Below are 16,403 nucleotides of genomic sequence, written 5' to 3'. Positions count from 1 at the left end.
ACGATACAATTTGAATCAATATATGATAATTAGGTCAAACAAAATAAAAATAAATAAATCAAAATGAAAAACAATTTTCAAGTGTTCTTAAAACAATCAATACATACGATATACATTAATTGCTATTTCAAAATTTGCTTCACATTTCTATAAATAAAGCAAAGAAAACAAGTTAACAAAAGAGATATACATAGAACATGAAAAGGTAATTGATTTAATTAGTCGGATGATATTCATTTTTGTTTAGATGTGTCTTTGGTACCCGCTTTTAATAATTCATTATTTTTATCACTAAATTTTGATATAAATATCAATACTTAGTTTTGTAAATCACTTTAAATATCAATATTGTTAACGCTATTAATAATTTTTTGCTCGAAATGTCCTAATTGAGACATCTTTTCAAAAGTTGAAACTTAATTGACATCTTTTTAAATGCGGATATCAAATTGATACATCTAAATAAAAGTGTGTATTATCCGATTAATTAAATCAAAGATAATTTACTCTAATAATTTACTCTAAGCAGATAAAATTAAAAGAAAAGAAAAATAAACAAGTTTAAGACCTTTCACCCTACGAAACTTCAGAAAAGCATAAAAAATTTGCCTTGTCACCCATTAACATGACAGAGGGAAGTTTCCTTCTTTCATCTCTTGCTGATCCATGGTGTCAGAAAGAGGCATTCCTCTGGTCTCAGGCAAACTCAACAACGTTAAAGTGGAGGAAATTATAAGCACTCCAAAAACACCATAAGAGAAAAGGTTGTTCTTTCTCCCTGCAGCTATCAGAAACGGACTGAACACGCAGCCAAACACCACAGCTTGTCTCGCAAGTGATGCTGTAGTGTTCCTCACGCATGTCGGAAACAGCTCCACCATGTATATCAGAAACACGTTAAATGCAGTGCATGCACAGAAAAACGATGCCACTGCAACCCACACCTTAACACCTTCACTGCGTATCACCACACACACTATGCAACATATCCCACTTCCCACTGAGAACACAAAAATCGATAACTTTCTCCCACACTTTCCCAAGAAATAGGTCACCACGCAAGAGGGTATTTCCATCAAAGCATTCAACACCACTGCAAGGTAAATGTTGTAGTTCAAGTTTCCCACTGCTAATGGCATCCCAAAATACACCATTCCAATGCCAAGACCTAGCCCCATAACTCCCACCATCCGTTTCGGACCCCAACTTGTTCTCAACAACACTGCTACTGATGAGTATGGTTTGGAAAACGAAACCCTTTTTTTCTTTTTCTCTTCACTCCTTTCAAGATCACTTTTTTCTTCACAAGATTCAGTATTTAATGTGGAAACATCAACCCTTTTGAGATAATTATACGTATCTGTTGTTGAAACACCATTTTCTTCTGGTGCAGCGTTGTCATGAACTCCTTTGAGCATTTCCATGGCTTCTTTGACTCGACCTTGCATGAGAAGCCACCTTGGAGACTCGGTGACGAAAAGGTATGCGATGAGAGAGTAAGAGAGGGCAGGAAGAGAAATCCAAACGTAAAGATATTTCCATGGAGAATTTCTGTTGGCGTACGCTACACCGGGCAAGGACATGTACCCTGATGTGAAGAACACAAACTCTATAATCCCCGCCGTGAACCTCCACTCGGTGCTCACTTTCTCCATGAGCAACACCAAGCAACATGTTGAGATCGATGATCGACAGAACCCGATGAGGAATTTCAGCGCCGAGTAGATCCAGACGTTGGTGGAGAAGATGATGATGAGTGAAATTACGGACATTGATAAACAAGACAGAATGATCATGTTCTTTCTTCCGAGAGATGTGTCGGCTAAGGTGGCAAGAAGAAAGGAACCAAGAAGACAACCTAGGAAGAAGGAGGATTGAGGTAAACCTGTGATGAAGCTGGTGGCGCATTCAAGGCCAAACTGTGAAATGATTGTCTTGGAAGAGGGTCCATCCCATGCCCATGATGTCTTTGGGAGCTTGCAGATGTCGGAATTTGAGGTACATGTTGTGGTGTGGTTGGTGCAGTGCCATGTCGGGTAATCATCAGTGTAGATTGCTATGAATAGTTGCTGTGAATCGAAGAACATTGCCACTGATACGAGGATGCATTGAAGGAACTGTGTCCACCCGAAGTTCCCCAAACCCTTCTCTATCATTTCATCCCACGACACAATTATCTTCTGTTGTTGCTGAAGAACAGAACTAGACTTGGTTGCATCTTTAACCGAATCCTCCATTTCAATTCTGTGTTTGCTGATGCAGATTCAGAGAGTGTTCTTAGGATGAGTGAGATTTTACATTTTTTATCTTTCTTGGTATGAGTTGAGATAAATGGTTTCCAAAAAAACAAGATTTAGAATCAGAATTTAGATTTCTTTTTTCTCAAAAAATGAAAAATATAATTATTGATATCTGATTAGGGGTGTCAAAACGGGCCAGCCCGGCCCGTTTTGACCCGGCCCGATTTTGGCCCATATTAAACGAGCCGGGCAGGGCTGGCCCGACATGGTAAAACGGGCTACATTTTTTGGCCCGGCCCGCGGGCTGGCGGGCCCGCCAGTTTTTTCTGATCTGTATAATTTTTGGCCCAATCAGTCAGATTTTAATTTTGAATTTTTTTCACATCTGTACAACAACAATGATCTATTATCACAACACAAAAACAGCCCTGGAATGCAATATATAATAACATATCCTCTTCAACTACATCAACATTCTCAGACTCAGTACACACATTTTCAGTTTCATGATCTTTACTTGGAGGAGGATTAGAATTAGACTCATGCTCATCCATGATATTAAATCTGATTCACTAAATCCTAATACAAACAAAACAAATAGAACCACAAATAATGTTCAGCTTTAAAAGTGATTCAAAAAATCAAATACATGTCACTAAAAAATCAAATTCGACAAAATTCAGCAAGATCAACCTCCATACACATTATTAGTCACTCAAATAACCGAGTCACTCAAATCAGGGCTTGTACAACAACATAACACCATCAATAGACATATGAATATGGAATTCCTTAAAAAGATAGTAAATAATTCATCAAAACAGCAAGGGTGGTGAATAACAGAAAATCAAAACAGCAAGGGTGGTGAATAATTCATCAAAACAGCAACACACTGTGGCAATGTGTCCCCATTAGTAGTAGTCACAATTGTCACTCCATTTCTTTCTATTAGCTCTATCTCTTCATCCTTTGGTTCTTCATCATCCATTTCCATCAACAACATCTAAGATTTCTTATGTTTTAGTTGGTGAGATGGTGTACATGGCTCGTCAGAAAACATACGGAAAGTTCTTGCCTCCTTGGAGTCTTACCAATCTGAAATTTAGTTGTATGTGTTTGATATTTGAATACCACAACTGTTAGATTTGTTGACTTCTACCATGGATTTAAAGAGTGAACTATGGTGGCTGTGAAACCAACACATATAAGCAGTGACAGCTACAAACGCACAAAAGGTTGAAAAAGAAAAAGCTGTAACTGACTTCTCTACTGCCCTATTTTAGTGATTGTGCATTCTCACATCAGCAAATGGCAATAGAAGAAATAAACCCCAAACAAAAGAGTTAACCTATAAAGCGAAATAAAAAAAATAACGTGCAAGCTACAGCATTGTTAGTATTACCATGTAAATGCCTGTAACATTGCCCGCGGGCCGAATGAGTTACACACATGTGGCAAGACTTCTCTATTGATCATCAGTAGGCAAGATTTAGAAACATCCAGAGGACAGTACACACATGTTAATAACAAGCAGTGGCAGCAATTACTTATCAACAAACAATGTATCTGTAAACAGCAACACAACACCACTCACTACTTCTTCTTCCACTCCAAAACCCCTTCACACCTCGCCACCCTTAAACCCAGCACCACCGCACCAATTTAGAAAACAACACATCTCGTTGTCTACGAAATTGAAATTGGGGGAAAATTTTAAGCAAGAACAGCACAACAATTACGATTTACAGAATGGGTCCAATCAAACAAGGGCAAATCGCAGCAACAACAACCACACATACACCATAACCTCCAATTTAGGGAAACCAATTTTAGGGTTACGAAAATCATAAATTTAGGTCACAAATCGAAAAAAAAAAAGAACCAGAACTCAAATTACGAACAAACCTATCTTCGCGGTGGTGGTGGCCGTCGGAATCGTCGTGAATCGCAGTCCGATGGTGGCTCTGCGTTCTCCGTTCACTGCGCTTTGCCTTCGTGAATCGCAGTCCGATGGAGACGTCGTGAATGGCCTGCACTCTGCCTTCGTGTTTCCTCGCCAGCGACGTGGGTGGAGGAGAAAGAAAAGTGGGTGGTCTCTTTTCTGGTTTCCCAAAACGCGGGTGGAGTGGAGTGGAGTGGAGTGGAGTGGAGTGGAGTGGAGGAGAAGAGAAGAGAGTGTGATGTTTGGAAAGGAAGAGTGCACGTGTTTTTTATGATTTATTAGTAACTCATTCGGCCCGTGGCCTGGCCGGTTTTGGCCCGTGGGCTGGTCCGACGGGTTATCGGACTTGACGGACCAGACTGTCTCGGGTTGGTAGGCTGAATTTTTTGATCCGACCCATGTTTTTTTGGTCGGTCTGGCGGGCCGGCTCGTCGAGTCCGGCCCATTTTGACGTTCCTATATCTGATATCGTTGAACTGATTGTTACTCCCTAGTGATGAAAGGTCAAAATAAAGGTTATTGGGTTTTTGCACTCTGATTTCAAAATTCTGAGTGATTTTAGAATAGTTGAAAGAACAGCTGTTGACTTATAGAAATGTTTTTGGATGTCCTTTGGAGTTATTTATGTGACAATACAGATAAATAAGAACTTTGTAACTTAAAAATAATGGTAGCGGTTGACCTATTAAAAGTTACAAGTTAAAAATAAGAACTTAAAGGCAAAATAAACTAAAAGAAAGAAATAAAGGCTGATAAAATACTTTGAAATTAAATAAAAATACTTTGTAACTTTTTTTTTTTCAGTTAGATTTTGAACTTGTTTTTTCCACATGATAAACTACTGTTGTAAAGATTCAAAAAAAAAAAAATCACAACTTCAAACATGTCAAATTGAAAACTATATTAAGAACACGTAAATTGAATTAAAATATTCAAAGAGATCAGTAGTGGAGAAATTCATTCCATAACATTTGCATACACAACAATAAATTTAATAAGATTCGACTGAATTTGGAATCTACATGTAATAAAGGAGTACAAGTGTATTCGAGATAATTACAGAAGTTAAATTATCTCAATAGTATTATTTTTTGTAATCAATTATTTTAGTGATGATAATTAACATATATTAAATTCTCTTAATGGGTACTGCATTTGCTCCATATCAATGATACCCAAATTCTATCGGAGAGAAACATCCGCAAAAGCTAAATCCATGGAAGAAGACAAATTCTATAGTTAAAGTATCAAGTATATTATTTCTAAAAATATTCTAAAATAAATTTCAAAATATTTAAATTAAAAATAAATTTCAAAATATTTAAATTAAAAATAAATTTCAAATATTTAAATTAAAAATAATTTTAAAATATTTAAACTAAAAATAAGTTTAACATATTTAAATTAAAAAATATATATTTAAACTATAATTTTAATAGAGATGGATTAGGTACAAATATATGTTTTGGTAAATCTGTAAATATTTTGTCAAAAACAAACCGTAATTTTATTTCTTGTTATTTTGCTATTTTTTTACAAATTAATGAGAGATTATTTACAAATATATGTTCCGGTAAATTTATAGTTATTTTGTTACGAAATACCTACAATTTTATTTCTTTCTTACTTTCTCACAATTAGTGAGAGATTAACTACAAATATATGTTTTATAAATCTGTAACTATTTTATTATGAACACGTTACAATTTTATTCCTTTGTTATTTTTTCATAAATTAATGAGAAATTAATTACAAATATTTTTTCTCATTGATCTCTCTAATTAAGTAGGAGATTTCTTATAGTGAATATCGATTAACACTTAATATAGTAACTTAAAAAGAACAATATATAGATTTTATAGTTAACACTATAATGTAAATACCAAATTATATAGGATTAAATAACAGTACTCTCAATAATAAATTGTTTAAAATTTATAGTTAAACTTAAAGGCAAAGACATTGTGTGATGTTTCATGGTTATGATAGAATAGAATAGAATTGAACTTTTGAAGATAAGAAAGTTCAACTTCTTTTTGTTTATTTTTATTCTTCTTAAAATCCTTAAAGGATTAAATTTGGAATTGGAAATAATATTATAAAAGATTAGAGTAAGAACAAAATGAAACATTTAAAGAATTTCATACGTCATGAGATTTAGAATTAAACAAGAGAAAAAGGGTCGTAGATGGTGGCATTATGCTTAATCTAAAGATAGCGGCAGTCTTCAAGAACATATTTAAAAGGATCTTGATATCTTGAAACCCCATTTTTATTTTACACTCACTTAATAATAACTTTTAATATTAGTTTACTAATTCTTTTAGATCATTTTAATTACAAATTGAGAATGGTTAAGTAGGGTATTATGATAAGGATGCGTACGTTGCGTTTTAACTTTAAACACGATCATAAAATGCTTCTTCAGCGTGATTACAAAGTCCTCTATTCAATTTCGATCACCATAGTTGAAGTAATTCAGACGTCCTGTAGTATAATCAGGAATCGTATCATATACGAAAACAAACACGAATCGTATATAATTTGGAGAATGACACGGACAATCTAAACCATATTTGGAGAAATATATAACTTTTTTACGGTGATTTTTTTACACTATTAGTTCTTGAAATTTGATCCTAAATTAGAAGTCGTCTATGTCTTAAATTTTGATACGTTTTGGTCCTTAAACTTAAAAAATGAACGAAAATAATCTTTTTTTTACAAATCGGTTTATTCCTATTTAAAAAATTTGAATTTATTAAATTTATTTGAAAAAAGTTTTCTTTAAAAAAATGTTCCCGATCATTTTCAAAATATGATATATAATTGGTCATATAATTATGGTTATATAGATCTTTTTTATGAAAAATCTTTAATTGCTAGTATCAAAATATTAGTGAAATTAAATTCTTTTTTTTTGATAAAAAAAGAATTGATGGAATTACGAATGGAATAAGTATTACAAATTTTTTCTAGGAGAAGTTATTAAATATGTGGGGGTGGACGAATAGCTTCGTATATATTATTATATATTCTAGATATATTAATCTTTCTAGTAATTTTGCTTTTATTCGAAACAAATAAATATTGATAAATCTCATGAATATTGAACTCGATAAGAAAAAAAGGATTTAAAAATTGAAAAAGAATCTTCTTTGAATACTAAAATGTTAGTATTGGAGTTGTTTACACCATTTGACACATTTTTTTTTTAATATTTTTTAGAAAATGCATTCAACACCTCAAAATAAGTTAATGTAATTAAGTTAAAAGTACTATATTCATTCATTTTTAAAGTTTAAGAACCAAAATTTATGAGATAGGTAAAATTCCAATTTTGAATTAAATTTCAGACACTAAAAATATATTTAACCTTTTTTTTATTACTATTTGATATTATCTCTTATAACTATTTACTTTCTTTTTCTTTTAAAATCTTTTAAAAATATAAAAGTTAATTTTTGTTAAAACTATTTTAATCTCGTAAAAGTCTTTAAATAATATAAAATCAACGTTTTTTCAACTTTTTCTTAGCCCAAAAGTAGGGGCCGGATTGGGTGACGATTTTAACCAACGGCTGTACCAAGAGAAGCCCATTTTTTGAAGCAGCACTTGATTTTGGTGTTCATAACCCTCTGCCTCCTGTTACTGCAAACGCAGGAGAGAGATGGAAGATTCAGTTCCAGTTGTGCAGGAAAACAAGATTCAGTATTCGGAGGAAATGATAGAAAATGGTTTGCGAAGATTTGGGTGGTCGGGGATGATTCAATGCATCCTTGTCTCGGCCGCTATGTACTTCGATGCACAGCAATCCTTCATGGCCATTTACTCCGACGAGTACCCCACTTGGCACTGCGCAGATCCCACAACATGCACCTCACATTCCGACATCTGCAAGCTCCCAAGGTCATCATGGGCATGGGATGGACCTTCTTCCAAGACAATCATATCACAGTTTGGCCTTCAATGCGCCACCAGCTTCATCACAGGTTTACCTCAATCCTCCTTCTTCCTCGGTTGCTTTCTTGGTTCCTTTCTTCTTGCCACCTTGGCCGACACATCTCTCGGAAGAAAGAACCTCCTTGTTATGTCCTGTTTTTTTATGTCCTTAGCTTCTGCTACCATTGTCTTCTCCACCAATGTTTGGACCTACTCCGCTTTTAAGTTCCTCATTGGCTTTTGGCGTTCTTCCATTGGGACCTGTGTTCTGGTGTTACTCACGGAGAAAGTGAGCACAGAGTGGAGGTTTACTGTGGGGATTGTTGAGTATTTTTGCTTCACTTTGGGGTACATGACCTTGCCTGGAATAGCTTATTTAAACAGAAATTCCTCATGGAAATCTCTCTATGTGTGGACTTCGGTTCCTGCTGTTTGTTATTCTGTGATTGCTTACCTCTTTGTTGCGGAGTCTCCGAGGTGGCTTCTCATGCAAGGTCGAGAGCAAGAAGCCATGGCAATGCTTACAGGAATTTCTGAATCTGCGGTAGAAAATGGTTCTAATATAACTGCAGGGCTACTAAAAGTTCCTGCTGTTAAACAAAAGTCAATTTTGGGACTTTACTCATCGATAGCAGAGTTGTTTGAGAGAAGCTGGGTTGGCAAACGGGTGGTGGCAATGATGGTGCTTGGTCTTGGGATTGGGATGGTGTATTTTGGCATGCCTTTGGCCGTGGGGAACTTGGGATTCGACATTTACTTGGGCGTTGTGTTCAATGCTTTCATGGAAATACCCTCTTGTGTGGCCACATATTTCTTGGCAAACTGCAGGAGAAAGCCCTCGATTCTTGCATTCTCTGTAGCGAGTGGGATATGCTGCATGTTGTGTGCAGTGGTTAGCAATGGGGTGAAAGTAGCGAAGGTGGGGATATCGTTGGTGGCATTTTTCAGTACTGTCACTGCTTATAATGTGTTTCTCATTTACGTCGTAGAGGTGTTTCCGACGAGTGTACGGAACACGACGACCTCGTTGGTGAGGCAAGCCGTTGTGTTTGGTAACATATTCAGTCCATTTCTTATATCTGCGGGGAGGAAGAATGAATTTTTCTCTTATGGGGTGTTTGGAGTGGTTATAATTTCATCCTGTTTCACTTTGGTCTGTTTGCCTGAGACCATAGGAGTAGCTCTTTCTGATACCATGGACCAGCAAGAGAAAAAGGACAACCTATCTGCATAAAATGATGAAGTGGGTCAGCTTATGTTGTTTTTGTAGGTTCAGTGTGTATGCTGCATTATTTGTTAGGAAAAGTTATGTACGTTTTCTTGTTGAATAAAATTTTCTTACAAAAGCAACATTGGAGAATTTGGGGAAGAAGACCCAATTTTCTTTTTACAATGATTATTTTCTTTTTGAAACAAGAATATTGTTAACATTAAATTTAAGGAATAAATCATATCCATACATGTGCATACACTTCTAAGACGGAAAAGGCCAAATGAATCATTTTAAAAAGGTTGAAAATATCAGATTAAACTTTTTAAAATTTTAAAGGATCAAATTAAAGCAGTCTTAATGGCATGCATTTACATTTGGCTATTACTACCCCGTCCACATCACGTGATATCGACTTGGTTCTCTCTAACATATTATATTTCCATCCCCATTTCATGCCTATCATTTAGACTCTAGTGATGTCGATTTGGCCGATTGTCTTGTCTCAGTACAAGTTGCTACATTATGGGTGGATGTTTACTGTACATGCTGATATCATGTCATAACACAAGAAGCACTATCATGCCTCCAAAATCCATATCATACAGTGAGTCTGAATATTGTGTGATTGCTTCTGCATGCACTGTGATTACTCAGCCTTGTCTATTGAATTGGGCCTTCCTCAAACATTCTTATTAGATTGATTTGTTGTAAATCCTAGTACAACAACCTAGAAATCAATCAAAAGTTTTGTATATTAATATATCGAGAAAAATATAATCATAGTCAAGAAACCATTCATTTCTTTTCCAAAATGATGTACAGTTGTATCAAGATCAACGTGAACAGCTAAATTCACAGCCTCCAGAAGTTTCATGTTCTCTAAAAATATTAATTATTTAAAGCGACTGTGTATTCCTCTCCACAAGCACATTTTACCACATGACGAATCTCCTGTAAAATCAGAGGCATCTCCATGAGTACAAGGGAAATTAAGATAATGAATTGTCACTTGATTATTCCTATTTGAAGTCATGATTTTTCCGGATAACTATTTAAGTACCTCGTAAAAATTTTTGTGGATTAAACTTATCTTACCTTAAGTTTCTCAACTTGTCTCTCTAGAGATTGCAAGTATTCAGTTTCTGCAGCTTTGTCTGACAAAAGAGCTTTATATTCCTCTTCAAGAGCAGTTAAACCTGCTGCTTTCAGCTCCGGCTAGCGTAGTTCGTTCATTAGAGTTAAATAAAATAATTTACAAAATCATTGATAATAAGTCACAAATTTATTACTTGCCTCAATAAGAGAAGAAAAGAAAACAACAGCTTACCAATCAAAGATCTAATATAAATGAATGTATAGGGAAAAACTTATATATAAAATGGAAATCGTTTTCCACTTGATCATCCTAACAGTGGAAATTATGATAATCACACGTTTCTCAATAATTCTTGCAAAATAACAACAGACCTTAAACTCATTTTCTCTGCACTTCACATCCTCGATAGCCAGTTTTATCTAAAGACAAAAAAGACATAATAGTAAGAAGCAAATAAAGTATACTGAAAATGTAAACATAATGCCATATTAAACATCAAAATCTTCCTATTCTTATTTTCTTGAAAGAACTAAAGGTTGGAAAAGAAATCCTAGAGTATCTTTACACCCCTAATTACGCTTCAGGATCATTTTTTGCATCCCTATGTTTGCAAAAATCAATCATCGACTATTTTAACAAACTTATCGAGGGGAAAATGGCTGCAACTAGTTAACTTTGTTAAAACTTGAAAAATGGTAATTTTCGGAAAATAACTTTTGCTAACCGGAAAAAGAATATCAATTCAGTTAAGGAGAAATTGATCCATGATTAGATGAAACAACATTTAAATAGAATGAACCACAATTTTCATGTAGAAGGCAGTTATAAACTGGAGAAATAAAGACTAAATTGAAGAATTTTTTTTTATTTGCAGCTCTCTATATTTTAATTAAAGAGCATGTAGGAAAAAGTGTCCTTGCCTATCCATTTGTATAATTGATCAATTTTCCAAAAATTCAGCAGATCAAACTTCGAAGACACTGAATCTTTTTAAATTAGAATATTAACGTATGCTTAAAACGCCAGGGTTCAACCTTGATCACGGTAAATGGGATGTTCCATGTACATATTCAGTCATGTATTGTAATAAAAAAATATGGCTGAAATGGAAAAAGTAAAGAGAAAGAAGAAAGGTTATTTTAGAACGCATTTTAAAAAATTAGGAGGGACCAGGAGAATTTAAATCTTATTGTAATTATTTTGTTTAATTTAAAATTGAATTTTTGTTTCTAGAATGAATTAAATATTTCATTGTATTTGCTATAAAAAAATTGCACTCAGCAAAAACAAATTTAACAACCGAAAGCTTGAGTAATGTATACTTCACAACCTAAATGGGATGCAGATAACTAACCTTGGTGTTCTCGGTAAGAACCTTGGCTTTCAGAGTAAGAATCTCCTCAAGCCTTGCTTTAGCAGAATCCAATTCATTGATTAAATTGGTCCTTACAACACTTCCCTGTCAAACAAAAATAAATTAGCAGATTCCAACGCCATTGTAGTATATATTTATGAAAGAAGTGGTCTACCAAGTTATCCACGACAAGGTTACAAGTCGCACCAGTCTTTCCTGTAAGTTATGAAACGAAAGCTTGTACATCAAATTTAGTTTTAAAAAATGGATTATAAAATGCCCGTTAACAAAATAATAATAATAATAATAATAATAATAATAATAATAATAATAATAATAATAATAATAAACATCCGATTCAATGTTCAGCCTTGACAAAACCAAGGTATCTCAATCATTACTGATTTAGTTACAGTAAGCAGATATAAGTAGGTATTCATGGGGTGGTTTGAGTTTAAGCTTAAACTGCTGAACAAAACTCAATTGGTTCTCAATTTGAGAAATTAAACCAAGCCATGCTATCTTAGAAACAGTCCAACAATGTGATAGACAGTCACAACTCTAATGCATCTTAAAATACAAGAACATTGGTTTGATCATGCGTTGCTATCAAATTTGTGTCGAGTTATTTGAACATGTTTATCTCTCTTCTTTTAAGAAAATTGCTTTGGTAGAAGCAAAGAAAAAGATTCTCCTGAAAGTTTTGGTGGAGTTTAAGAGTCCTTTTTCGTAAAACGTTGTGTCAAACACCACACTAAAGTATAGAGCCATGCCTTCAGCTTTACTTATTTCCCCCACCACCTTTCCGGTGACCTGTATAAATCCAAAAAGAAAGTGACAAGAATCAGAAAAGCATATAGATCAAATAATTAAATCAATACAACCTGAGAATGGGATGAAGTTTTGTTTGCTTTATTCTTCCTTTTAGTCAATAATTTATAAAACAAAATCATACCATTTCCTTAGAATTAAATAAATAAGCAAGCTCAAGAAGTTTGCTCAAACACTTGCCAAGGAGCCTTATTTTCACAGGAACTTTAGGTTATATACGAGTAGTCCTGATAAATGGCTTATAGTTATTGGTAAGAATAAAAAAGGCATACCAAGTCATGCTTTTGCAGTTCCCTGCTAATATTCCGAGTACTACTGACCCATTCCTGCAAAATACTTCTTTTCAGTACAAAGTTGCAACTGAATGAAAGAACTCGCGTGAAAATGAAAGCATAGCTGATAACAAGATAGAATTAATGGGACAAGGATGCAGGAAAATAGATTTACTCAGTGAACAAAAAGGTAATCCCTCCGGATTTGAACATAAGAAAAAATCAACTAATTTCAAGGGACTCAAAATATTTTTGAAAATGAAATCTGAATTAAATAAACGATATTTATGGGACATTTCATTAGGAAAAGTGCTAACCAGCAATAATTAAAGAATTAAAAGTGAAAAAATTTCTACTGAAATTGTAGCGGTGCACTCTTGTGATTTTCAATGCAGCTCAACATAATCTTTAGCAAACTTTTTATTTATTGATTCCTTACAGAACTTGTTGGCCGGATCATTTTATTGATTGATCTGTTAACATTTTTATCCACCATTGTGGTGATGAGAGACTTTTCTTTGGAACTGATGATAAAGACTCTTCACCCGACCTCCCTTTTACTAATGCAATAGCTAAGAACGGTGGTGATTTGAATAAAAAAGGGTGCTGTAGTGGTAGTGTCATTGAGGTAAAAAGGGGAGGGTTTCTAATTGGGCATATTGGGTCTTGGGATGTCGGCCATTTTGCTCACAATATGGGAATTAAGGGGTTGGACGTGTTGGGCTTTGAGGTGTGCGTCCATCGTAGACCACATATAAAGGTGGTTTGGTGGTCTATGATAGAATTCATTCATATATGTGTGTGTGAGGGAGATAGAGAGACAGACGGAGAGAGACAGAGGGAGAGAGATTGATGGCACTCAATATTTATAGACTAACTGTTCACGAGTGTAATTTTGTGTAAAAAACGGGAAACCGTTCTTCCACGCATAACACGTATATGTATTTCAAATGGAATTATTTCCCAAACATAATAACCCCTTTGATGTCAACATTGTTACTAATTGTTCAATTGCTTTCATGTACTGAGCCTACCCTCCAAAGGTCACGGAGCAATAACAAAGAAGAAGAATAATGAAAGTCAACCTGTTGCTTCTGTAATTTGGCATTCATGTCCTCCGCAACCTTGCTATAGTAGGCTCTGAAAGGTTAAAACAACTTAGATGAATATGCATCAAATGTGTAAGATTACTCCCTAAGTATCTTCAGCTACCTCTTCTCTGAGAGTTTGGAAGATAACCCAACTCTCTCTTGCTGAATAAGCTCCAAAGTCTGTTGGTAGAGAGTCAAGGATAAGAATACCATGAACACAGCTCAAGACTTTACCAAAACAAGAAATAAGGCCCAAATTCTACATAACCAATCCTAAGAACCCATATTACAAAGCTTTCATTTCAAATCTCCATATTAATTATAGACTTACTATAAAAGACAACTTTTAAATTAAACTTAATTTTACTTTATTGTAGCAAGTATAGCTACCACATCTCAGTTTTGCGTTCTTGAACTCAAGATACTTGATAACAGGTGGAATGGTAGGTCTAACAAATTTGACTAAATTTTGAATGGCTCAAATATCATCTTAGAAAGTGAATTTTCACTCAATCTTGCAAAACAAAGTAAAATAAATATTTGTGATATATTTCTAGTTGATGAAGGATCTCCAACCGTTACCGTAAATCAGCTAATACATAAACGAACTTTCATTTAAAAAAGAAACTTAATTCATTTTACTTTATTGATTTTTTTCCTACCATAACGATGAACATATCACGCTCTACACCAGAGTGGGAAGAGGTAGCTCAACTAAAAAAATAAAAAATGTTCCAACACTTTCACAGTTAAGGCAGTGGTCAGTTATAAAATGCTGAAATGCTGATGCCAACATTTATGTTATGGAACCAATTGACTTAGACCTGGGAGAGTTTGATTGTGTCAAACTCCAAAGAGGCAATCCTTTTCTGTTTTTCCAGTATCTTCGAGCATATCTCGCCCTTTGCGGCCCTCATCTTCTCAGTGTCTTCCTTGAGTTGCGTAATTCCCGATTTTGCTGCACAGTTACAGAGCATAGCTATTTCAGTTCATTATGCATGAATTTTACACTTTCGCCTTGCTACAAACTTATATTATAATTATGATAAATTATATCAATGATGATTAATCACTTCATAGAAAACTAAACTCTATAAATAGAATAATAGTGACGTCATGAACACTCCACAGGCAATTGAAGGAAAGTGGTGACCTGATTCAATGTCGTTTTCCAAAGTGCGTACGTTGGTCAGTTGCATTTCTTCTTCGACGGAAATCTTCGCCGCTTCATCCTCCACGTCTAATTCAATTTCAGTTTTCATTTTCAGTTCGATTAAAATAAATAAATAAATGAAGTAACAGTGAATGGATTCCGATTTGCAGGTACCGTTCATTTGAGAGCGGAGAGTTTTCATGTACTGCAAGTACTCCTCCATCTTCGTCCACAATCAGAGAAACGAGTTTCGCGGTGATTAGAAAACCGTTATACCCGGATTTGGCGGGAAATGGTATTTATATATCCTAATTATCCTTTGTCACGTTTTCTTCTACATTCTCTTTTGCCAAAACCCAGGCGCGAGAACGATTCACAAGGTATTCGTATTTTTTAAAATTTAATAAAATGATAGAAGTTATTATTAAATATCTATAACTATATATAAAGGGGATTCCCTCTTTTGTGTCCACATTTCATAATTCCAACTTTACCCTTTATAATTTAATTATTTATTAAATTTTTAAAAATTAACGGTTACTTTTACAAGTTTTTATAAAATTATTTACTTATCTCCTTTTTCTTTTTTTCTCTTACTATTCATCAACAGTTATTTTTCTCTTATTTTCTCCGTACATTTTATTTTATTTTTTATAAATATACTTTTATTTTGTTTATTAAATTAATAACATTACAATATCATCAATTATTAATATAATTCAAAAAATGCGTACACACAGGCGCGATAGCGCCTGTGTTTACACTAGTTATAATTAAAAATCATTAAAAAAACAAAATTTGTAAATTATGTTCAATTTATCTTTTTCTGTTTGTTTCATGTATGAAATATTAAAAAGTTATATTATTATAGGAAAGTTAACTATTATCTATCTTACATATATAGAAAATAATTATACTCAGACCAATTAAAAAAATACAAAAAAAAATCATTATACATTTTATAAATTAACAGTTTATTATACCTATATAGTCATGTGAAATTAAAGATGGTAGTTAGAGAAATTCAAAAGTAACAATCATAAAATTCGAACCTCAGATTTATAATTTACTTTGAGGGATTTTATTTTTCCAACTTACGAGGCTTCAAAAAGAAACCAAACATAATAATAGACAAACGTGTCATTTATTGGGTTATTTTCCAAACTAGAGATTTGATGTTAAAGGAAAAGTTGCATTTTGTTAGAAAGACGTTATTATCCTAACTAAAAATAAAAAAATTAAATACTTTTTTCATCCTCATTTTTGTAG

At 33.9% G+C, this 16,403-nt stretch overlaps 1 protein-coding gene and 2 pseudogenes across 4 annotated transcripts; 1 reads left to right on the top strand and 2 right to left on the bottom strand.

Moving 5' to 3' along the window:
- Positions 1-399: 399 nt before the first annotated feature.
- On the bottom strand, positions 400-4,712 carry LOC114169041 (organic cation/carnitine transporter 3 pseudogene; annotated as a pseudogene). Of its 3 annotated transcripts, none has more exons than XR_014986377.1 (2): positions 4,146-4,409; positions 400-2,253 (listed from the first exon to the last, which is right to left on the bottom strand). The product of XR_014986377.1 is annotated as an organic cation/carnitine transporter 3 pseudogene, transcript variant X1 (transcript). The 3 variants fall into 3 exon arrangements; XR_014986378.1 differs by having other exon boundaries at positions 400-2,244; positions 4,146-4,280; XR_003600813.2 differs by lacking the exon at positions 400-2,253 and adding an exon at positions 2,870-3,335 and having other exon boundaries at positions 4,146-4,712.
- A 3,006-nt stretch (positions 4,713-7,718) lies between these two features.
- LOC114169099 (organic cation/carnitine transporter 3 pseudogene) lies at positions 7,719-9,591 on the top strand (annotated as a pseudogene).
- Positions 9,592-9,818: 227 nt separating this feature from the next.
- On the bottom strand, positions 9,819-15,890 carry LOC114170750 (tropomyosin). The gene is made up of 12 exons (XM_085668416.1): positions 15,309-15,890; positions 15,135-15,221; positions 14,806-14,939; positions 14,103-14,161; positions 13,976-14,030; positions 12,891-12,944; positions 12,561-12,600; positions 11,963-12,003; positions 11,788-11,892; positions 10,805-10,852; positions 10,433-10,552; positions 9,819-10,288 (listed from the first exon to the last, which is right to left on the bottom strand). The coding sequence occupies exons 1-12, from the start codon at positions 15,355-15,357 to the stop codon at positions 10,226-10,228; spliced, it is 855 nt and encodes a 284-aa protein (XP_085524542.1). The 5' UTR covers positions 15,358-15,890; the 3' UTR covers positions 9,819-10,225.
- Between the last annotated feature and the right edge of the window lie 513 nt (positions 15,891-16,403).

Source organism: Vigna unguiculata, chromosome 11 (genome assembly GCF_037176805.1).
Source record: "Vigna unguiculata cultivar grain cowpea cultivar isolate G323 ecotype 2 chromosome 11, ASM3717680v1, whole genome shotgun sequence".
In the NCBI taxonomy this organism is placed as follows: Eukaryota; Viridiplantae; Streptophyta; class Magnoliopsida; order Fabales; family Fabaceae; genus Vigna; species Vigna unguiculata.
Note: the sequence above shows the minus strand (reverse complement) of the source record. Positions and strands in the feature narration are given on the sequence as shown.

Coding starts and splice junctions, on each gene's coding strand:
- LOC114170750 (XM_085668416.1), bottom strand. CDS start 15,357: ATGGAGGAGTACTTGCAGTACATGAAAACTCTCCGCTCTCAAATGAAC. Junction 12,945..13,975: donor CCAAATTACAGAAGCAACAG/GTTGACTTTCAT, acceptor AGTATTTTGCAG/GAATGGGTCAGTAGTACTCG. Junction 11,893..11,962: donor ACCTTGTCGTGGATAACTTG/GTAGACCACTTC, acceptor TTTGTTTGACAG/GGAAGTGTTGTAAGGACCAA.